The sequence below is a fragment of the Xiphophorus hellerii genome, chromosome 6, assembly GCF_003331165.1.
Source record: "Xiphophorus hellerii strain 12219 chromosome 6, Xiphophorus_hellerii-4.1, whole genome shotgun sequence".
Lineage (NCBI taxonomy): Eukaryota > Metazoa > Chordata > Actinopteri > Cyprinodontiformes > Poeciliidae > Xiphophorus > Xiphophorus hellerii.
In genome coordinates, this window is record NC_045677.1 from 22,641,802 (window position 1) to 22,667,059 (window position 25,258).

Here is a 25,258-nt window from a genome sequence, read left to right on the forward strand (position 1 = left end):
ATTTAAAAAAAAATGCGTTATTTATTTGCGAGTCCAATTTTATGGTTCATTTGAATCACAACAACGTCTAATGATAACTGTACGGAGTACACTTATATATTAAGATGTGTCAACAGAACAGACGAGTTGAAATGTATGACTATGTTTGGGGGGGGTTTCTAGTCAGATAATGTACATATTCTGGGAAAAGTTTTGAATTATTTTTTCAATCTTGGATAAGAAATAGAGTATAAAATAATATTCGTAATTTGACTTTATCTCCTCGTTTGATCGATTAATCTATCAACCTATTTGTTTGCCTTTATATTTATTAAATTCAGTTTTGATTCCATTTATTTTTAAGCATCATATTTACATGAAGTCAAATTAAATCAATTATATAAAGAAATTCAAAGTTAATACATTCCAGTTAAATCTGATTCATTCTTGCAGTCATCCATCAGTAGCCTATTATCCAGCCAGGTATTTGTGCATTAATTCTGTCCATGATTCATACATTACCCATCTTACCTAACAGTTTGTCCATTCCTTCTCATTTTGGAGGCTTTTATTCAGAGTGAACTTTTGTACTTGTACTATAGAAATGTAGGAAACTGGAAATTTAAGTCTGGAAAGGTTTTGAAATGTAACAATGTATAGGAACCCTGAAAGATTCTATTGATAGATACCTTCATTTATCTTGTTTAAGCTGAAAAGTAAGAGAGATCTTAATACTGTCAGAGATAAAAGGTCAATTATCTTCCCATCAGCTCTGATCAGTTTGTCTGACAAGTATTATTTCATTTTAAAGCTATTTGTGTGTATATATAAATACATTAATTTATGTCTGCAACACAATTAAGCGCTACTTTGTTTTGGTCTGTACATTCATTCAAAACATGACTAAAAGAACATTTGCCGTATATTTGACGTGAACTTTGAACACTTTAAAAGGGCTAAACATTTGGGAAGTTTTTGTTTGAAAAAGTATGACATTTTTACATGAAAAATGTGCAGGCAACCTGTAATAAAAATATGCCTAATATAAAGGATTACTTAAGAAAATAAGAAACAAAAAACTAAATCCATTCCAAATATTGTCCCAGTTAAAAATTAAAAACACTGCTGACACCCCTGCTGCCATCTAGTGTTCATGAGCCCCATAGACCTTAGTTTTACTTAACTGTATCAGCAATGTAGCAGTTAATCATGAAACAAATTCAAAAAATAAATCCAACTAAACTGTATTATCAGGATTTATCTTTATTTTCATATACAAAAAGATGAATGTATTCTCATCTAGTTTATAGTTCTAAGCATTTCAATGCACAGATAGTTTTCATTCATACCGATTTAAAGAAACCAAACAACCACACACATGCGCCCACACACACACAATTCACATAAACAGGGAAGGTCACATAGTTCCAACATTCGTTCACACTATAAGAAAAAAAATATGCTGACTGCAAATGAAAAAAAAATACAAATAAAAACTATGATTTTGCTTTCACAGGATTCACACATGAAAAGGAAGAAACCCTTTACATTTAGCAAGTAAATATATACACAATACTTGACTTTTTTCATATATTTTTTGTTGAAGATGAGACTGACTCCGTGTTAGTGTTACTAAAGATACTGCATGAGGTAACATGGTTTTTTTCGGTTCAGAAGAGCTGGGTGTAAGACAGCATTTGGAGGTAACAAGCGGTCATGGCAGATTTTACCACATGACACGCTGTTTGCCTGGCACGATTCGAAAAAAAAAAAGCACCTGGGCCACGTTCAGCTTCCGCACTAAAGTTTTAAACGCCTGGGTTCGTTTTCTTTTTCCTGCCCATCAACAGATGCCCGTCAGAGGTTGATCCAGGTGTGAGGAGTTGTTCTGTGTTGATCTGCAGAAGATTAAGTCACAGCTGAGTTTATTAACTATTGCTGTATAGTAAATATTGCTGGACCATTGGACCATGCACATGGAAACTGTCAGCATGAATCCCGACGGTGCTGCATCAGTCAGTCATGTGGCTACAAACACAATGATGGTTTTCCAAAAAAAAAAAAAAACAACACTCAAAAACATTGTTCAGTGTCGACTTGATTATTTTCCCCAGAATTCCTTTTTACCAAAACTGCACATCAGCGAGAGCTACAGACCACTGTTTCAAAGAAAGAAAAATAATCACTACCTTTCCACACCACTAATCAAAGCACAACAGATGAGCCTGTGTGTTGTCCAACGTGGCTAAACTATCACTATAAACAGGTCAGAACATCACATCAGCAGGTTACTATTGAGGCAATACTGTTCAAACAAGTGGCCAATCACAGAAGCCGCCACACCAAACCATAAAAATATTTGTTCGATTTTCTTTTTGTTGGTGATATACACGCTAATTTTTAAATGCCAGTGCCACCCTCACAACTTCTAAATAAGATGAGTCAATATCATAAACCACTGATATCAGTAACACTTCTCTTAAAATTATCAAAAACCACAGGGCTAGATAACTTAAATGGATTGGTAGCAATAGTGTCAATAAATCTCTTTCTGTAACTGAAAAACAGAACTGCAAATGCCCTGATTCTTTACAAGTGCATCTTAGAAAATTGGAATATAATCAAAAAGTATTTTTGTAATTCAATTCGGAAAGTCAAATTATAGGTTCGTTATACAAAGTCATGTAATTTAGTTGCTCATTTCTGTTAACTTTGATTATTATAGCTTACAGCTAAAGAAAACCCCAAAGCTAGTTTCTCAGAAAGTTAAAACATTGCATAAAATCAGTAAAAGTATTTTTAAGGCTAATAAAAACATTTTTCTTTCCTTCCATTCAGCCTTCCTTTAAAATGCTAGGATGAAGCACTGTGAACAGACATTTTCTTTAGTGACCTTTAGGATTTTTAATTTTAATACAGAAATGTTGTGGCCGTGTTGACGCCAACACAATAATGGAGCAGACTGCTGAGTTGGCAGATGTTCAGCACACTGTCATTGAAACTCCTCCACTAGGAGGGCAAGCCACAAAAGGTCATTGCAAAAGTAGCTGACTGTTCAGAGTCCTGTGTGGAAGCATAATAATGGAAAGTTCAGTGGAAGGAAAACGTATAGCAGAAAAAGAAGCACAGATTGGCACAGTGCCTGTCCTGACCAAGTATTGAGGGAATATACTGTACTGCCTATTAAAAATATTTTTTTACTCATATAGTAGTCAAAATTTCTGAGAAACTACAATTTGTGTTTTCATTGGCTGTAATGTACAATCAACATTAAAATATAAATATAAAATATTTCCTTCTGTGAGTTTTAATAATATCTGAGCCTCACTATTTGAATTAAATGAATTTTCAAAGATACTCAAATTTATCAAGATGCCCCTGTATATAAAATGTAAAACAAAAAAAATAATATTTAAGTATTAGGCGTCTGTGTGTATAAGCATATTTACAGGAATCTGCCTCTCTTCTTTTTACATTTGTAGGGCATATACATTGTGAAAAGTGGTCAGGTTCTATCAAAAATGGAAAAAATAAAATCCAAATAAAGACAGAGGCCACCCACCTGCAATAAATCCTCTCAACTACTAAAACACAATAAAATACATTAAAACAACTCGATATACATGTAGAAAAAGCCTGAGGTACTTGTCAGAATATCTGAGGTCAGTCTGGAAGAGTAAGCAGCTGAAGGCTTACCCAGTCAAAAGGAAAAACACAAAACTAAAAAAAAACAATAAAACCCACAAAAAACAGGTTATTAGCCTCACATAATATCATGGATAGTTAGTGTTACATTAACAAACAATACATGTACATCTACAAATCCTTGAGTATCCTGGAATAGTCACAGCAGCATAACGGACATTCAATGTATGGTATTCATATTATGGTACAACTATGGCATTGCATTTGAGACAAAGGCAACCAATTTGAGCTCTCCTTGCATGACATACAGTGACTGAGGTATCTGTGGACCCGTGTCCGACTGAGTCTAGTAACCAAACACAGATGACTTAAAAAATAAAAAAAATGCATGACAATCACAAGGATAAACCCTCAATTACCTGTTCATCGTCCTTACTTTAAAAACACACACTCTGTCTAAAATCGTTCAGATTCTCTCGCGCTCGCACACAAATGCATACAGATAAAATTAAGAATGTGTAACATTGCAACTCCAGACAGCATCCGTCAATGCCCCTGGCACTGGCAAAGGAGTAACTCTGAATTTTAGCAATTAAAAAAAACAAACAATAATCCAGGAATATGTCCATGTTAGCTAGCTGGATCGCTTGGCTCTCAACTTATAGAAATGTTCCAAAGAAGCCTGCTGGATACCTGAGAGGTAGTTCCAAGGACAAGACATCTGCCCGAAATCTTCAGAAAGTCCAAAACGTCCAATATGACTGCTCAGTTCGGATTTTGCTCCCTCCCTTTAAAAAGAAAAAAGCTGTGCGCCGTTCCTTTTTACTCTCTCTCCATCTCATTCTGAAGAATTCACAGGTCAGAAAGAAGGGAGCACTCTCCAAATGTGTAAATCGAGAAGCTTCGACCCCTGAGGAAGATGAATATATTTTTGTTTAACAGTCTCAATGTTTCCTCCGAGGTGTGCAGCGTGTCGTCTGAGGTTTGGAGCGAAGGTTTTTCCAGAATTTGGCCACAGACGGGAACTCCGACAAAGACAGCAACTCATGAGGAAAAAACAAAAATTAAAGAAAAAGACTAAAACGTGAAAGAAGTACATGCGGTACTGACAACATTTAAGGTTTGACACAGAAGTGGGTGTAAGATGTGCCTATCGCATAGCTTATTACTATTTCAACTACAGCAGATGGATGCCTTAGTAAACACAAAGGAACATTAAACAGAAATAAAATACCAGTATTGAGATAAAATAGCAGCTGCATATAAGTTGCTAGGGTGACAGGGAAGGGAAGTGGGACTGAGTTGTTAAATATTAACGAAGATCCGCTGAGTTTGGGTTTGAAAATTAAAAACAAAAAAAAACAAAGAAAAGTCAGGAGCTCAGGTGAGGCAAGTTGTCACCCGTTTAGGTACTGGACTCTTTGGGAGGTAGGTCCTCGTTGATGAGAGACGTCACAATGGAGGCGGGGCTGTCTGAGGTAGTGCTGCCTATCGTCCTGGCGATCTGGCTGATGCGCTCCTCCACGCAGCCGGCTGACAGTCGTGCCTCAGCGTCGTGGTCCCAGCATTCCTCGATGGTCTCGCACATCTGACTCAAGCCCTGCAATCGAAGATGGAGCAGGAGGTTTCAGTGGCATCTTTGGTAAAAACAAAAACAACTACAGGTCCTTTATCTCAGGCCAGGTTGGATGTTATACAACAAATGCCAACTTTTTTGCTATTAGTGGATAACAGCCATTTGCAGTATTTTCCCAGTGTTTAAACACTATTCGAGTATTTAATTACCAAAGTGCTACCACATAAACGGCTTAATAGCAAAAAGATTTTATCATCACCTACAGAAAAGCAATATAAACAAAGTTTACATTTTTTGTCACTTATTTCAGAAAGTGAATCTTATACTACTACCCAGTGCTTATTTGTTGAAATCATTGCTAACAGATATAACAAAAAACCTTCTGTGTCAGAAAACGTACAGAAGATCAATATAAAGAACATCTTAAACAGAAATGTCAAGTTTCTGAAAACTGTTTATTTATATGCATGAATATTTGGTAGGAACTCTTTTTACACAAATTATTGCATCAATCCAGAATGCCATGGCGACAATCCTTGTGAAGCTCCAACAAACTGAGATGGACTTTGCTCGACAATCCTGTCGAGGCTGTGGTTATCCCTATCGGACCTTTTTTTACACAACTTTTTCCTTCCACTCAACCATCTATAACCATCACATTATTCCTACTTCTTCAGCAATTACATTTTTGTGGTTTACTATCCTTATGAATATTATGATTTCATGAGATAGAAGTTGGAGTTTCAACTGTGTGTAAGCCATAATCAACAATATTACATGTAAATAAAGGCTTGAAATATTTCACTCTATATAATGAATGTATATCATATACAAGTTTCAACTACTGAAATGATTGTTCACAATGCCTGTACATTGTCAGCCAGCTTAACGCCATGTTTGTTAGACTCCATCAACACAGCAACTTCCTTTTATACCTCAAAATAAGCATCTTATACCAAGTGTTCAGCTGAGAGCACTTACCTTACTGTCCAAGGCTCATAATAGCTCTCAGTCACCACACCGTAATATTGGGTCTTACAAACTAGCCATTGGTTCATCCCTCATCTATTGTAGGTAAATGTTTATAATCTATTCAAAACCATGTTCTTTGTTTCTTCAAAATATGAGACTAACAGGGGTCATAATGCTCAAACTTCAATAATTAAAATCGTGCAGGCAGCAACTGCAGTTAGAGTGACGACATTCACTTTGACAAGGCATTGTGACATTTAAGTATTGGGAAATTTTGCTACACCCGTAGTACATTCATCAGTTTAATAGTCCATTCATTACAGATGAACAAAAACATAACGAGTTCAGAGAAGTGTGAAATTTAAGTAGATTTACTGGAAATAAGGATGCAGCACATCCTGGTATTGGAGTTGGAAATTCTTCCACGATTACTCACCGGATGTTTGAGCCAGCAGTCCTTGATGGCTGGACGCATCTTTTTGTGCACGACCACATCCTGGAGGTCCTCCAGGGAAGGATGCTGACCTATTTCATCCTCAAACGGCAGCATGTACTCGCCAACTGTACCTGAGGAGAAACAACAGGCCAATAGAGTGGAAACATAAGAAATAACCATCAGAGAATAAATACATCTAACGTTGAATCTTTGGCCCTGATTGGACAGCTCCACAGACAAAATATAAACAAACCCCTTGTTTGCCAATACCACCTAAAGCAAGATGACCTTTCACCCGTTGGTGAAGTAACATTCCTGCACTGTTTGACTTACCGTCTGTCTCTGAGCAGCGGGACACCAGCTCCCAAAGCACCAATCCCATTGCGTACATGTCAATCCTCAGGAAGGAGTCTCGCTGAAAGTTAATGGCTCCCTCCAGCACCTCCGGAGCCATGTAACGCCTCGTACCGACCTGAAAAGAAGAACGGACTCCAATAATCTTCAAATTCACAAAGGCAAGATTTTCAAATAGTCTGAATGAGAGCAGTTTCTTCTGGAAACAGACCTGTTGCAAACTGTTAAATTATACTCCAGCATTTGGGAGTCAGACTCTTGCATGTTCCCATTCTGTAATAATTTAAGTTGTTTGAATGATTCACAAAAAAAATCTAATTACAGCAACCAAATGTACAAAAAATGAGTAAGAGGTGCTCCAAATATAGTCCACTGTGAAAGTATTCATGTAGTAAGCACAATCCTAAATGTTTGTCATTATGAAATTATTTGTAGACCAACACCAGGTAGTGCTTTCAGGTACACCTCAAATTAGAATATACTGTATGTTCCCATCAGACTCATCTGTCAGATTAAAAGTGCCTTTTGAAAACAGCAGGAAGCACACATTTCTTTATTAATATGTTTAGTTTGATGTAATTTTCTAATCTTCTAAGTAATAAATGTGTTTTCATTAGCCGTCAGCAAAAAAATTATAAGTAACAGAAAAAGGGCTTTGAAACATCAGTCTGTGTGTAATTAATACATATAATATGTTTTACTTAACAAATTGGGTTGTTGGAATAAATTAAATTTCCAGTAATAATTTATTAAGATACCCCTGGTTTTCCACATTTTTTTACAAACAAAAATCTTAAGGGTAAAAAAAAAAGCTCCAGCATTTGCTTTAATTTCCTCAAATAAAGTCAAACATAACAAATTCCATTCAGCAGCCCTATGTATAATGAACAGAAGGTGTAAATGACTGAAATATTTCTAGTTTTGTACATCACAACAGAAAATGTTTGGCAGAACTGCAAATATGAAGACTTGGTCACCCACTGAAACCCGGGGGTCAGGTAACTGTAGCGGTAATCAGAGTAACAGCTAAGACGTCCAAAATAACTCTGGAGAAGCCGCAGAGAGCCACACCTCAGGTGGAACAATCTGTTGACATGACAACTAATAGTTTCAAACTCCACAAGTCTGACCTTTATGGAACAGGAACAACAGGAAGCTCATTCTTGAAAAGCAGGAGTGATTCTACATTCTGTAGAGATATTCTATTTCACAAAGAAGGCTGGCCAAAACCTTTTTTTTAGAGACCTACAAAGCAGGTAGACAGATATTGCCAAAAGACTTAAAGCTACAATTACAGCAAAATGTGGTCCTACAAATGAACGTGTGAAAGCAACACAGTGGTCTATCACACGAGGTTCCAAAAAAAATACATTGTTGTGTTTTGAGGGGTATGAATAAATTGCACTACATGTGTAGTGGTGACAATAATAAGAAACCCAAAATAAAGTTCATCCTACCTGGCCATGAGTATCTCCAGGAGGCTTTCCTGGTTCGAATCGCACAGCAAGCCCAAAGTCCCCGATGACTGCAGTTAAATCATCTCGCAGTAGCACATTCTTACTCTTGAAGTCCCTGGAGGATTTATTTCACAGCAGCCATTAAAATGCCTTTTTTAATGGAGGTGTTTGGTCACAGCAGGCACATAATTTAATGCAGATGCTTTCAGAGAGAAACAAATCATTCAAGCACAACCTGGAAAGGGGAAGATCTGATCTGAAATAAATCAAACAGGAACCATCAAAGATTTAAAGGGGACGAATCCCGAAATACGTCACACAGAGAAGAGAAAAGCGAAAACAAATCAGTGCAGAATTTTGTACCCAAGAGAGATGGCAAGAGAAATGTAACCATGGTATTTGAAAGAAACTGAGAAAATATTTTTCTCAAACGCAGTCGAAAAAAAGTCGTGTTATGCACCAAATAACCTTTCCATTTCTGATCAGATGATGACAGATGTGGACATCTGTCCCTTGAAGATACAAAACAAAGTGAGTGTAATTTTTTAAGAAAAACTGCATTTACACCGTCTGAAAAACTCCAGTCTAGACTCTTTCAGACACTTGCCATGTCAAAAGGTGGGAATAACATTGTTAGTAGATACAAAATTAAAAAGAAGATGGTGAGCATGGCTCAAGTATATAATCAGGCTAAAGATTCTCCAAAGACAATGCATTTTCTCTGACATTGTTCCCACTTTGTCATTAACTGTCTCAGCTTAGTGAGACAGATGCGACAATGAAGAGCTAAAACTTACACCAATCCAAGTTAAAAAGAAATCACATTTCGGTAAGTGATTTTAAAAAAGGTTTTCTTGCCAATAAAATAGAAAAAACACAAAAATGTGCTTCGTTCCTTATGTTTGAATCAACCTAACATGCAGAGCAAGAGCAAATCAATTTAGCAGATATCTACATGTCTTGTTTTATATCAGAATTATTATATTTGTAATAATGCTGTAATTTTAGCAACATTCTCGGTAACTGCTGCTTTTCTGTCGAAAAAATGTTCATGTTCTACTTATTACTTTAACTTTTTGTATCAAACAAATTATGATGTGAAATTGCCTTTTTACACAAGGTTATCATGCCTGCCTATTGTGTGCCATTTCTTTTTTATTTTTTTGCTTGACTTCAGCATACTATTCGTATTCTAGCCTAACAACCAATTGAATTACAAAGGCTTATTCCAAGTAGCAAAGAGAGGCAGAGAGGTGCACACGACATGCTGTACACCATTGAGCATGAATCATAAAAGCTGAATTGAGAAGTGTACAAAATCTATGATTGAAAAGGGTAGGTAGACTTTGAATAGCTCCTTGTAACAAGGACTTTGAGGTGTGACTTAAACCTACAATGCACACAAACAACGATTAGTACATTTTGTAGTGTTTCTAAAACTATTGCTTCATTTTCATGTACAAACTTATAAAATTTTTAAAACTGCGGGTCCTTAAAACTTAGCATTTTTAGAAGATTAAAAGTTAAAAGAATAGGGCTTTGTATGAGAGCACATCAGGAATGAATGCATGTCATACATTAAACTGAAATAGTGCTCGTCAGTTTGTTTCTTTCAAGTAGATTTCTTTCTTTTCTTACCTATGTGCAATAGTAGGTTTGGGCCCCTCCCCCTTGTAGCTGGGAATGTCTTCATGGAGGTAGGCCAAGCCACGGGCCATGGTCTCTGCTATGTGACACAGCTCAGTCCAGGTCACAGTGTTGCCCTTCAGGTGGTCTGTCAATGAGCCCTGCTCACACAAAGCAGACCAAAGGTCAACAGGTCAGGCATGAACACATACAGGGGGTTTTTAATCCGTTTCAAACAGATTGATGCTGCAAAGCTGTCAAAACTTGAGCCACAAAGAGAGACTGTTCAACCCACCAAGAGCTAGCAAATGTTCAAGATTTATCTACATGAATTAGGATCGCACCTGAAAGTTAATTTATTTCAGAACTCAACTCAAAAAAATGTGAACCCTCAACATGAATCCATTACAAAATGAGAGGTATATCAGGTATTTATGTTTGTTAGTTTTGCTGATTGTGGATTAAAGTTCCTGAAAATTCAAAAGTTCATTTCTCTGTTAATTAGATCACATAAATCCAGAAAGTACTGGATTTTTAACACAGAAATGTCAGCCAACTGAAACACTCCATAAATTCTATATGCAGCTCAACATTGTTTTCTTTACACGTTGACACAATCAGCACCTTTACCAGTGAAAGGTTTTGGCATGTTGTTAAGAGTGTTGATGATTTTTTATTAGACAACTGTCAGACAAGCAGTCTTCCTTTAAAAGAACATAACCTTGCAGTGTTTAAATTATTTTACTTATTTTATTTGTGTGATATTCAACTGATTTTTTTTGTTTTGTTTTATTTAGCTGTAACACCTATACCAATCATTATAAATAAATGCATAGCATATATAATTCTGTGCACACATAAACTGTATAAATCATTAGCTTTGCCTTTTGAGTTAAATTAGTCAAATATAATAACATTTTGATGATATTCTAATCACTGGCCTGCACCACTGCAAAGTAAATAAACGGCAAAATTAGGCGGAAATTAACCAGAAATGGTGATATATTTAACTGTTACAAGTACGTAAAGGTATCTAAATCAATGGATACTAAAGCCCTGAATAATATTCACAGCAAAACAAGATGTTTATGTAATGTAAACATTTTCCATTTCAGTGGCTCTGTGAGAAAAAATAAGAAAATTCAAGTGACAACTAATAAAAGGAATATTTTTAAAAAAACTTGCAAAGATTGTGGCATAAATCAGAACACAACTGTTTTTCCTGACACAAATGGTATGAATTAAAAATCTTCCCTAGAAAGTTTAGATAGTTTGTTTTTTATGAGGTAAGAAATAAAACTACCCAGTAACTTTTTATCATGTAAAAGACTGCTTATATTCCGTAAAGAGGTAGAAAACCGAATTCTCACCCTCTCATGAAACTCTGTAATAAGCCACAGTTCCGTCTCCAGGTTGGTTCCATGCTTCTCTGCAGCGATGTAACGCAAAATGTTTTCATGTCGCATCCCTGGAGTCAAGAAGATGTCCCGCTCATTCTGCCACGACTGCTTATCCTGCAGAAACAAGCATTAGTGTTCAGAGATTTTTGGTTCAAATAATTCAAATAAATCCTTCTGTTGCCACAGGTTTAACACTTAATACAAAGGGATGGAAAATCAAACATTTATAAGAAAATTTCAGCATTTTGGTATTCAATTGTACCTGAACTGGGAAGATTTTTACGGCAACATATTCGCTCATTAGCTGAGCTTTCCAAACACAACCAAAGCGCCCCCTGGCTTTGATTTCCAGCAGCTGCAGTGGTTTCAGACCCACCAAAGGGGATGGGGGGACTGGTCCAGGATCCTGATCAAAAAGACAGACAAGTTTCAAGTCAACTAAACCCATAAAAACACATATAATGGCCTAAATATTAAGAACAAGTCCAATAGCAAGTTACACAATATTTTAGACATTTTCAATCATCTCTATAAAGAAGTCAGAGTAGAGAGTGGCCCATCTCACCTCGCTCAGATCTACGTGGCCGTAAGGAGGTTTGCGGTGGCGGTACATCCACAGCGCCAGAACCAGGGCCAAGGACAGAACGCACAGCGGCAGCAGAGAGTACACCAACACGTTGAGCATTGATGGCACGCGGGGTGGAGGCCGAATTTTCACTGCAAACGACAAGCAGAGCAATTTCAGAGTGTCGGCTACATGACCTGCAGCTTTAGACAGCTTTTCAAACCTCCCCCAAAGAAAACTAGAACTGGTTTTAAAAAAGGAGGAGATGTTATTGATAAAAAAAAAAAAAGACTTTTAACATCAACTGACATTTAATAAATCGTTAATATTTCATTTTTGTCACCACAAAGTTACATGAGCTTCCGTATCTTGGAGATAATAAATAGAGGTGGTCGAGACTGACAGACTTCTTAGAAAATAATGCTCACAAACTAATTTAATAAATTAATATATGAATGTAGCAGACATTGGCCATGAAAGCAGAACATCTGGTGCAATTTCCTTTATAGAGAAAGTATTTTTTAATTCAAATCACATGTCCATGAAATTTATTGGATTTTGTAAAATATAAACTCAAAACCAGATTCTTTAAATTCTGTTTGTTGATGAGTTTGCAGGCTGAAATTAACTTTCTATTTTTTAAAGTTGATGCTTTCAGTATAAACTCAGTGCTTTGCCTGCTGATCACCACTTAGAGATGTTCACACTAGCCAACAAACTAGAGCTGTTCAACACTCTTCATCATTACAGATTTCTGACAGGTATTTTTTAATTATCACAGACTAAATCCAGGATTATATTTTTTCTTTATCACTGAATTAGGCTGTCCCATTTGATGCCTTAATTGGTATTTGGATACAGCTTGTGGGTGTAAAAATTGTGAAACAGTAAGAACCTTTTATTTTATCAGTTTTATAAATTAAATCCATCAGTTACACTGCAGGGAATGCAAGCTCACCATACCTAAAGCACCAATTCAAATAAAATAAAAAAATCTAGATACCTGATGGTGTACTGTCTGCTAATGCGATGTATGCAATGGCCAATTTTTTTTAATCATTTTTTTTCCCACTGATGAGGCGTTTCTGAAATATTTTTCAACTTTTATAGTAATTTTAACAACAGAAGAGAAGTCTACTTGCTCCTGTTGCATCTGGTGAAGAAATGAGCAGGAAAGGAACAGAAATACTAGTCATCAAATACTATGATGCTTAAAGGAAAGCAAAGTGGAAAACAACATTTTCTTCTTTTTTTTTCTTGCAGGATAGAATGGAACTGCAATAAAATATGCTATGAGCCAAATTATCAAACAAGTCAAATGAAGAGTAAACATGTAAGCATAAACTTGGAACTGAAGCAAAAGTTTCCATATGAAAATGTCAGCAGGGACAAGGTGTGACCTGGTTAAACACTGAATCTGCATTGTCCACTCCTACATGCTCAGAAGAATTTAACTGACCAGTGGAAACTACCGTTTAGGGCTGAAAGAATTAGTCGGATAAATTGTAATGAATCAGTTATTGAAATAATCGTTATTTCATTTATTGCATAATCCTTAACTGGATTAGACAAAAAAGGCTATTTGCTGAAAGAGCAACACAGTCAGTACCAATTAAGCCATAATTGTACAAAACGTATACATTTTCCATTGAAGTTAAAAAAAAAACCCTTCTTTGTCAGTAAATATGTTCTAACCGTCCTTTGCTAATGTTAAACTGCAGACTAAAGAAATTATGCTTTTGTATTTTAGGCAATAAAATGTTTATTTTCTTATTTTAAAAAGGAGTTGAATTATTTGTTTATTTTTATATAGTATAAAATAAACTTAAGTGGTTAAATGAAAAATCTGCAAAATGTGTTCTTGTTTTTATCCCAATAATCATCAGAATAATCAATAGAATACTCGATTAGTAAAATAATTGTTAGCTGCAGCCCTACTACTCTCGTAACCATAGAAGCTGTCGCTGTCAAGAAAATCAGAAACTGCAGCTTTGAAAGCATCATATGAGTGACTCAAATGGAGCACAATTACAATACTAATGTAGACCATATTATACTGATTAAATGCAGCGTGGGATATTACTGCACTTCAAAGCTACTGAGTTTTCAAGCATACATACTGATTTTAATGAAGTGACGCACAATGACTCAGCATAGGGAAGCAGCCTATTCTTACATGCATCTGTGACATATTCAAGTAGCTTCTGCGTAATTCAAGATTAAGTACAAAAACCAAAATATACACCAACATCTTAAATATGCCAATTATAACAGCACAGATGTTTCATATTAGTGTTTAATTTACTACACTGCAAGACAAATTTAAGTAGAAACAAAGCAATCGAAAAGGTGAAATGAGTCACTATGTTAAAGATCATAACATCCCAATCAAGAGTTTTAACAACATAAAAACTCAAATGTTGGTATTCCATATTTATTACCATCAGTTTGTTTCATTGTCAACTAATAACATCTAGGAGTTAAAAACAATCAAAAAATATATATAATAAATGCAATGTATATTCAAGATAAATTTTAGTCTTTAAAAAACAGAAAATTATCATAACAATCTGACAACATTGGCAAAGAAGTGAATATTGTAACCACTGCCCCTTTTAGCAGCTGCTAAAGTGCGTAATAATAAAGCATTATGGCCCAAAGGTGGTGGTGTGTTATAATCAACAGTGTTCACTGTGCGTAGGTTGGCTTCATCACCACTCACCTCGGCTCCTGCTGCCAATCAAGTCAGGAAGGTGAGTGAATCGCTCATTGCAGTAGTTTCCTTCACAGCAGCAGAAGAACACCTGAGGGTTTTCCTCCATAGAGACACACTCTTGCCTAAAACATATGATGGAAGACCAAAATAAATACATTTTTGGTGTTTTGTAAATTAAGCTAACTGAAACTAGTTAGAAGGGAGTTTGTCTTTTGCTGTACAATATCCTCACATCACTAACAAAAGGAATGCAAACCAGACTTCTCGTTCACAAACTGTGACTTTGGGTGCCTTTTATGGACTATCAAATAGTGTAAAGAGCACAAAACATCTCAATAACTCTTGTCAAAGTGTCTGGCAAAGTACTATTCAGTTGCTGTCAATATGTCAACAACCTATTAAAATGAGTCCAGGTATGAAGGATGTGAACTTTGACATGGTGTTTTTACGTTCAACACTCATGTTTAAAAGAGTTTCCTTCTTACAAAGGAAAGTCAACAAATAAAGACTTCTCACAGAGAAAATATTCTCACAGTTGAAAACATTCTGTTTTGGAAGGCATTAACGCAGCCTTGATCACATTTATTTTTGCGGAAGCACTTTAGGTATCAGAGAAAAAAAGTAAGAGACGCAAGACTTTCCAACACTACTGTATGAGAATAATCAGACTGGCTAAGCAAAAGTCGCTGCGTGTCATAAACTAAATGGCTATTTCTGCTTTTTAAACACAGGTTAAGATAAATATTACTTTTATTCTATTTAAGCCATTTTCCATTTTTTTACCACTGGGACCAAACCTAAAGCTGCAAATATACAGGCTACTCTAGCCTGGACTGCACTATTATATATTATATTGATTTATTATACAATATATCATTATATAATAAATCAATAAATCAATATATTACCTGATATACTGATTTATTATCTCCCCCTGCCTTCAATATATATGAAAGTATAGAAAGATTTTTTTTTTTTAAACTCTGGGTTTCAGTAACCCAAATGATTTAATTTTTTTCTTTTCATTTAATTTTTTGTCAAAACAAAAAGAAAATCTAATTAAGTTGCTACAAATCACACATTTTGTTCTTGTGTTTTGTCTCAAGTAGAACTTATTGAACTTATGTAAGTAGAATCAAAGACTTCAAACATAGCTGTCTCTAAAGCTGATGTGTAGCAGCACATTTATTTTGTTTCATCAGAAGCATATGTGATAGTAGAGTCTCATTATACAGGTTCTGAAATTGGCTCTCTCAAAAAGGTGCCATTTTTGTCCATTCTTGTTTTTATTCAAAACCAGGAGTTCAAGGTTTTCTCTTCCAGGAAACCACAACTTTGAATAGAATAAGAAATTCTACTGGCAATATTTTTTTGTATGCTTCCCGTTCTTTATTTGCTTAAAATATCTAACAGCAACTTTCAATCTTAAACCAACCAGGGAGAAAAAATGTTTTTCAGATAACAGAATGATCAGTTATATAAAGTTAGTTACCGTTATAAATGTTTGGACAATTCTTCTTTCAGCTTTTGAATGCTGTGCAGCTTGTTGGATTTTTGACCTCCTTTTTTTTTTACTTTCTGACAGTTGTTATGATGTGTAACCATGGCAACGATGTATTGTTTTTACAACTGGGAGCAGCTAATTAGCATCTCAAAAACTACAGCCCCAAATCCCAGAGGGGTTGAAAAGGAGGCTTCATGGATGCAGAGAAGACCAAAGAGCAGAGAAAGGGGGAGGAAGTTCAAACTAGGACTGCAGCGATTCATCAAATGAGTCAAGGAAGTAGATTTTTAAAATTCCTCCAGATTTCATTAAACTATGTTTTACTGTTTAGCATACTGTGTTGTGGGCAGATGATTATTTGTGTTGCGCAAATTCCCTTTGGAATGAAAAACATTGTTTTTAGTTGAACTAAGCAATACATATGAAGATATAGAAAGATTTTTTAAAAACTCTGGGTTTCAGTAACCCAAATGATTTTCAGCCTATCCTGGGTATTTTTCATGTAAAAGTTTTTTCAATGAAAAACGAAATGTCAAGAGTGACTGGAATTTTATCTGAATTTGGGGTGGAAACAAGAATAACTTTGACCATACTTACAAGTCAGACAAATCTGGTTGTTTCAAAAATACTTCCAGGATTAAAAACGTGAGAGCTGAGATATGGAAGCTAAAGAAGTGTCATACCTTACTCTTATTAAAGAAACACTGCTTTGTGCAGCCTATATAATCAAAATTAACATGGAAAGAGTTACTATGATAAGGCTTTGTAATTTTAATGTAATTAACAACATGCAGCAACACTAAAATCTTAAAATCAAGCTAATGTACCAGAACAACAAAGATTTCATGTAATTTGTAGCTAATAGTCCTTCCAACTCACTAAGACCTGAAGTGATTGGCTGAGAGAACAGAGACATTCTCTATAAAGTTATAATGTCAAACAATTCAAAGGCAGAAATAGGAGGGAGATGCGTTGTTTACAGAGCATCTAAAATAAAATACTGCCCACTTTTAAAAGTGACTCACATATTCTATAATTTTTACGAGTCCCATAATTGAACAAGAATGATTTTAACGTTCTCAGCGTTTTTAATACTGAGCTGACAGAATTTATCTTTTTATGATTTGGGCCGTTAAATCTTTGCAAATTTACAAAAAAAACAAGTCAAGCTGCTTTTTAAATATGTTGGAAATACAGCACAAGTGTATGTCAAGGCACCAAAGCTTAAAGAGATAGAAACTTCCCAGCTGAATACAAAAAATCTGTATTTGTTATGAAACTATCGACATCTGTTCTTAATATTTGAACAATAGAGTTAGGACAACTACCCTCAGACCAAACGTGGATTCTGGAGTTGCTAATACTGCTGTCCCAGCTGTCTGCTGATTTGGGTGAAACTCAGACACCCCACAATAAAAATGCAAATGTGTTGACCTGACCTGTCATAGCAGTTGAAGTCATCCAGCCAGCAGCCTTTCTTCACCAGCTTGATGGTCCCTGAGGAGTTGAGCCAGGAGGCGTAGCAGTGCAGCCGCTTGTCCTTTTCCCCCTCGCAGCGCTCAAATCCACTCTGGTTGGTCCTCTCTGTTCGCCAGTTATCGTTGTAGTACACACATTCTCGGGTCTCCACCTCTCCCACACTGTACCCTGATGTGGACAGAAAGCCTTGGTCAGCATGCATCGCAATGAACTGAAACGCAGCGAGGGGAAGCAGAGACAAATGGCACAGGATTCGCTCTGTGCTACAAACAAAACATCGTGGAGCAGAGACGATCGTCTCTCTGGCACGTAGCCAGTTTTGGGAGCTCTCTGTAGTAAAAACTGAAGAAAAAAAGGAGTTCCTCTGGGCTAAGAAAATGTTGCTGAATACTGGCTCAGCATAATCCCATTGACTAAATGATCTATTGAGAGAAGAAAAAAGCTAAATTATTAAATTTAATTAGCTATAGAACAATGATCTGCCTGCTCTTGTATAGAAACCTATCATACAGTCCAAAACTACTCCTACTATAATGCTTTCCTAAAGTATTCACAGTGAACTTTATTATAATTACTTACTGTGCAGAAAATGCTACAGAACTTTGCAAAATTTGCAGATGTGGCATGCGTCTGTATTCAGACATCTTGAGCAAATACTTTGTAGAATCAGCTTTTACTTTTTTTGGTGTACGCAATTGGCTATCACGTCAACAGACTCTCCTACTCCTCCAGAGTTGCCTTTAGTCTTCTTGGCCAGTTCTCTGTTAAAGTTTTACTTTTCCCAGCCTGTAGGTTCTGATGGACGACCATATACAAATAGTGAATTAGGAGTTTATCACAGTAAGGCAGGGAAATGTTCATTGGCGATAAAATGTCCCAAAAAGAAGAAAAAAAAATCCAATTGTGATATTGAGGAACTAGGGCTGGGCAATAAATCTTTAACACCACATATATTGGGATAGACATTTGATCAATATGAATAGAAAACACATCTGACAGAATGTTCAATACTTTCACTGAACTCTGATCCAGAATCGCACAGCATTCTGGGGGATGTAAGCAGAGGAAGCAAGGCAGGTGGCATCAACTCACTCTCTCAATTTGGTTACCTAGCAACAACCTGCTGAGTAACTTACGCAACAGCAGTTTCAAGTTTCGTCACCGTGCATCATAACTACTTAATGATTTTAAAAAACAAAGTGGAGTGAGAGGAGAAAATGAGTACGGCAGCTCAAGAGGAAATTGTGAAATAAACATTAAACGTCAAAAGTTTAGCAGTATTTCAGATATTTAAAACAAAAAAAGTAATAATTATTAATATTGCTTGTTTAGAAATCCTTATAACTTGATATGTTTCTGAGCCAAAATTTTGACATGTCACTTTATCCATGAGCTTTAGGACCTCACCACTAAAGATACACATCCAATATATGGCCATTAAAGGCCCATTCAACTGGCCAAATATGTTACAGATATCAAATCTGATATTGCAATGAGGATTATAATTTGTTACAACACGTTGCTCTAATCCAAAGACTGGCATGTTTTTTATTAAACAATCCTACAGTAAAAATGTTCTCCCTGATCTGGCAGCTGTGTTGACTGGTCTTTATGGTCATAGAGCAGCTTTATTCATACCAAAATCGACTCCATTTCCTCATTAGTTTTACATTTTATTTAGTTGTGCCAGAACAAAGAGGCTAAATGAATAATGAATTTCATACTCTCATACTTTTTATGCACTACACATTTTAAAAATGACATTTTTCCTTCACCTTCAGTGAAACACTACCATGTGTATAACATACAATTGCAATAAAATACAAACACTGAATTTTCAGGTTACAATGTGAAGAGATTCAAAGGGTGTGAATACTTTTGCAAGGCACCAAGTAAAATGCAATGGTTCGTAAGGACAGATAATGTGTTCTGTAAATGGCATGTTTCTAAAATGAATGCTCTCGTTACCTCAGCTGAAATGTGATAAGAGCAGCCAATTTCTAAATGCAACAATAGAAAGCTGTAGATAATGTCCCTATAGACTCTGATATTGGACACACACTCAACACACAGCGTACAGAAGCGGATGACATGTTGTGAACGTCAGTCAGAATATAGCTTGGACATTCAGGCTCAATCTTTGTTCAGAGGGAAAAAATAGAGCCTGTCTCTTTAAATCCCTGCCTATAGGAGCCTGCCCATCCCCCAACTTCACCCCCACCAACCCATTACACACACTCACTCACACACACACACCCCCACGCACACACACATTCACACATTTAGCTGTCCAGCAGCACACAATAGACTTTATTCTATCATACAGGGGATGCATGAAATGACCAAACATGCTCATTACACAGGAGGGACAGAAGAAAAGATATTAAAGCCAAACATACGCATTCATTTACATTCTTTTTACAGCACTGATGCTCAATGCTCCACTGAGTCGAGATGGCATTTCTGATATCTGTGGTCACGTGATCCGAGAGGACTTTTACTACAAGATCATTCCCCCAGAATCCTCCCTCCCCCTCTGTCACTTTACTGGGTTTTTATACCACAAACATGAATTCTGGAGAAGCAGCTTACTTTATATATCCTTCCTACTCCTCATGCCCTGATCTATAAGCCATGGAGGTATTAGGGGCAGAGATAGTTAAATCTCTAAAATTGCTTCTACACCAGTTGTAGAAAAAAAAACCTAGGAGAAATGTATTGATCATAAAAATATATCTGTTGAGCTTAAGCTGAGGCAGGAATAGTGTATTCACATGTGGGGTAAGAGGTGCATATTTGATAAACGAACGACCATAAACACTCACTAAATAACAGAAGGAGAAAAAAATAATCATCCATGCTTGGTTCACATGGTTCCAAGGGCATGTAATGATAACTTCAGAGCCAAAAATAATTCTCCCCTAAATCAGCTGCTGTCTGTGTTGATCAAATACCACAGATTTACCAAAGAACAATAAATAAATGAAATCCTGACAGAAGTGTTTATTACAGGTTCGTGCACAGGCCATAGTCAGAACAGAAATGAAGACAAGAGATGGAAAACGACTCTCACAAAACATAATGTTTCTGATTTCACTATGGAAATTATGTCAATATCTAACGTATTATTTACAAAATACATAACCAACAAATTTAATTTAATTCAAATGAATGATGGTTAAGATCATTTTGATTGTATAGTTTGTAATACCATGCAAAAAAGGACACGGAAGAAAAATTGATCTGACATCAAGGCATAAAATCTGAAGAATGAGTTAAGTTTCTCAATCTATTACCATAATAGACTTTTTGGTGAACTCTTTGTCTGGAAATATGCATGAGCTGACAGCTTTAAAAGGCTCAAAAATTAGGTTTTCAACACGTTTACATATGAGCATATGCCTAATTAGTCCACAAAAAGTCTGGTTTTTATCAAACTATGGAAATTGTTTTCATCTCATTGTTTAAATGTAGCATTAAGGTTTACATGGAAAAATGTCAGCAGATTTTTTTGTTTAACATATTGTACTGTTTGTCACCGTTTTCAATGATGAATAAATGTTTCACAGTAAAAAAGATGATGTTTTAGCTAAAAGGAGTAAAAGTCAATTGTTTTGTGATTATGGATCATAACATTACATAGCTATCAAAGTAAATTAAGAGACATAAACTACCCTAAAATTAGAACATTTAGTTCATAATTTCAACCAAAACATATAACCCTTGTATCAGTTGAAATATATTTTCCTTTTCTTTCACAAGAGATGATTTCTTTTCTCACACCATTGTCTTTTTTTGTTACAAAGATGCCATGGAAAAGCTCAGCTTGCTAGCAAGTTTGACTTTAGCATTAGCACTGCTGCTAAATCAGAATGAGCCGTATTCGCCCAGTTTGTGCACTCAGACAAGGAATCCAGACAATAGAATCTAACTATGTTTAAAAATGCAATAAAAAAATACAAGTTTGTTTCTTCACCAAGAGAAAATAAAGTATCAAGGCTCCCACTGGTGAAATTTGGTATTGACTCTGCATCAATTTGTAATCACCAAGAGGACAATTGGTATTTGAATGTTCAACTGCTGATAAAAAAAAAAAAAAGTAGCTTCATATAATCTGCTCACAATAAATATCTGCTAACAGGAGGTTGATTAAACTTGTTTTGGTTTGACCAATACTTATAATTAGCTCTTTAGAGTGAACGGGACATGAAATACTTCTCAACAAGCCAAGTGCACAGAATTGCAATGATTTATTTATACATACAAAATGTAAGTAAAATTAGATAAATGCCATTGCCGGACTGTAAAACGGTAAGAAGGAAGGCTAATCCATAGTTAACAAAACAATTGTAGGATTTACTGCCCAATTAAAAGTAGTAAATATAATTTAAGATGGCACAATTTATATTCTTGAATAAAACAGACAAATGTCCATGGGTAAAATGTAATGCCCACCAAAGTTCTTTTTTATAGTGTATAAGGTTTCAGGATGTTGATGCAGCTGCTGCCTTCTATTCCTGCCACCGTTGAGGAAGGCGAGCAACAGTTTTAATTTTGGAAATTTGTTCAACTTCTTAACACAGAACTATCGTGTTACGTGTATTTTAAGCTTTGGGTGAAATAAAGATGCACCTTCTAGGTAAAATACATTTCAAGAGAGAAAATTAGAGTAGCGGTCAAAGAAGATTGTGACTGAGAGATTTAAATCCCGGCTGAATGGCAGTGCCAGTAAAGTTTAACCGAGGGTGGACATTTCAGACAATTACGATCTTTTTCGACGGAAACCTTTGCATATTCACCACCAACAACAACAAAACAGAAAATAACAGCTGCTTACCTGCGCACAAAGTTCCCAGAAGAAGTGAGCAAGTCAGCCATGAAAAAGACATGTTCCGCTTTAAATACAGGACAGAAATTTCGTCCTCTTTCTTTCGCGAACATTAAAACTCAGGTTGGCCAAAAACATCAGTCCAGGAGCAAACCGACCACAGGCCTCTCCAGTCCCTCCAGCAGCCTAACCACCACCACCACCACCTCCTCCTCCACCACCACAACGCGTATCAATAGCCGCGACGCTGCAACAATGTTGCAAAGAAAAGGAGCGATTAATTGACTGCCGGGGTGTTAGTCCGCGAAAAGGTGCCGCATTTCGCATCGGAAACGGCTCCACGAAGCAGCTGAAGCGTCCGAATCGATGTCAGGACGCCGTTTTTTGAGGTTATTCGCTGGAATAGTAGCACCGCTGCGTCGGGGAGGTCGGTCGGGGGTTTACATGCATGTTACTGATCTGTGTCCAAAATGGCTTCTAAATGGGGAATGGGCTGCAAACAGGGAAACCCGGATGTGTAAACACAAAGGGGGGAACTCAGGCAGCCACAGAGTGACCTTAACGCGACACCGCGGATAAAAAAAACATCTCTCCAAATTATGACTTTATTCCGACGTCCTGTCGATGATTATCACGTTTTCTTTACACACTCAGGCTGAATAGTAGCGCCGAAGAGGAATGTGAGGTTCCGGTGTATTTATATCTGCGAGCGATAGGGGATTTGAGCTTTCTTTTATCAATGTGAGGATTTTCACTGTACTTTTGAGTTCTTATACCTAAATGTTTTACTTCTTTTAATTAATATTTAAGGGAGACGCGGTTGGTTGCGATAGTTTTTACGCTTTTATATTTTGTTCAGAATTAGGAAATACCTACATAATCATTCCTTAATTAAAACAGTGCTGAAGCTGCTGGACTAGAATAATTTTAACTGTAACAAAATTTGAATTATGTTTTTTTTTTTTTTTACTGGTCAGACTTTTTGGTAAATCGATCAATCAAAATTAGATGAAAGGTGGTACCCAATTCTAAGCCAAATGATTTTATCTGAGGAAAATAAGCATTATGTTTTTAAAGTCACTATAGGGCTTTTTTTTCTCTTCCACAGCTACAGAAAGAATAACACAGCTGTGCAATCAAGTCTTTGTCAATTTCTTGTCTTGCAAAATCTGCTGTTATAAAGATCACACTTAATAAAAACTCTTTGTGATTTGGGTTGATGATATCATAAGAGGCACAACAACGATGCAACTTCAATCCAGTTTTCCTGTTTGCCAATTTGTATCAACATTTTGCTCCTTTTGTACGTGTGCTACAAACAAACCTCTTCATTCCAATTTACTTAAATTGATATTAGTTTACAACTTTAGTAACAGTTTTACACATTTTGAAGATAAAATATGTATAAAAATGCTCAAGTCATGCATGATTTGGGTTTAATGCACTTATCTGTCATGTTGTTCAGTAAAACTACCTTTAAATCTTGTGACGTCATCCACCCAAATACTCATGAAGCAGGATTACAACTTTTTAAAATCCTGCTATGGAACTCTATGCTTCATTACCCATCTGTGTTTTTTGGTCAGTGTGCATTTGTTAGTGAAAAGTTAAAATTCCACTAGATACTATCTTTAGAAAAACAGACTTTTATTTTTGTCAGATAACAAATCAATACAAAATTGGATACATTTCTATGCACTCTGAATTCTAAGCATTAATTTGGAAAAGTGATAACTTATCTCGATTTTATGTAAGAACACAGAAACTAAGGAACTTCCAGTATTTTAATAGTCCTAAAAATATGCAAACAATATAACATTGTTTAAATTCCTATACAAACCCAATTCAACCAATCATATCCGAGTTCTTGACAAACGTTTTTAGCTAACTACTGCAAGACTTCAGCGTTCTAGTGGAAAGCTAAATAAAGTCAAAGCTTTTACCCTCAGTTTTTAATAACTATGATTTTCAAATGATTATTGTTGTATTAGTATTTAATGCAAAATAAAACAGAGTAAAAACAATTCTGATCTACAAACATAATGAAATACTAGCTTTCTTCAAAGCTCTGTGTATGATCCATAAAATAACCACTGCAAAATGGACACAGTGTTAGGACAAATGTGTGATACTGTCAGAAAGTCACAGCACCTATAGATGTTGTCAGATGTGACAACCAACTTTATCTACTCTACTGAGTCTAATATAATAAACTCACCCTATTAGGATACAGAGAATATGGTAATATTTAGTCCAATATACATTATAGTTTAACCTAAAATAAATAAATAAAAAACATGTGCTTTGCAAATGTAGAATCTTAATTTCATAGCATTTTTCTTGTGATATTCCAGTAAAGATGCCACAGGTCATGGATTAGGATACTTTTTGAGTTTTTTTTCTGTCTGAATGATCTTTTATGCATTAGTGGCATAGCTATAAATAGCTGCCCCAGTTTGGAGTAACATGATACAATAAATGCTAATTAAAATGCATGCGTTCCATTTTCCCACTTCACATCTGCACAGTGCTAGACATTAAATTTACCACAAATAAAAAAGTAAAACAGAACTATATTGTGGATCATATTTGAACAATGGGAACTTATCTTATTTTAAAACAGAAATGACATGGGAATTATGTTCCCAGTCCACAATATTCATGTTATTTCATAGTCTGTCATTTTTCACAGATTAATTTGACTCAAAAAACGTATATATT

General features: G+C 35.8%; 1 protein-coding gene across 1 annotated transcript; it reads right to left on the reverse strand.

The window, feature by feature from the left end:
• Window positions 1-1,222: 1,222 nt before the first annotated feature.
• On the reverse strand, window positions 1,223-23,249 carry LOC116722091 (activin receptor type-2B). The gene is made up of 11 exons (XM_032566222.1): window positions 22,547-23,249; window positions 17,670-17,877; window positions 14,733-14,848; window positions 12,011-12,162; window positions 11,708-11,851; window positions 11,416-11,559; window positions 10,058-10,206; window positions 8,420-8,534; window positions 6,942-7,080; window positions 6,609-6,739; window positions 1,223-5,224 (listed from the first exon to the last, which is right to left on the reverse strand). Exons 1-11 carry the CDS (start codon window positions 22,596-22,598, stop codon window positions 5,030-5,032), a joined length of 1,545 nt encoding a protein of 514 aa, XP_032422113.1. The 5' UTR covers window positions 22,599-23,249; the 3' UTR covers window positions 1,223-5,029.
• Between the last annotated feature and the right edge of the window lie 2,009 nt (window positions 23,250-25,258).

What these genes read in the sequence shown, in the direction of transcription:
- LOC116722091 (XM_032566222.1), bottom strand. Translation starts at nt 22,598, where the DNA reads ATGTCTTTTTCATGGCTGACTTGCTCACTTCTTCTGGGAACTTTGTGC. An exon ending in TTACAGAGTTTCATGAGAGG is followed by an intron (nt 10,207 to 11,415) that starts GTGAGAATTCGG and finishes TTGTGTGAGCAG; the next exon opens with GGCTCATTGACAGACCACCT. An exon ending in ACTGCTGGCTCAAACATCCG is followed by an intron (nt 5,225 to 6,608) that starts GTGAGTAATCGT and finishes CTTCGATTGCAG; the next exon opens with GGCTTGAGTCAGATGTGCGA.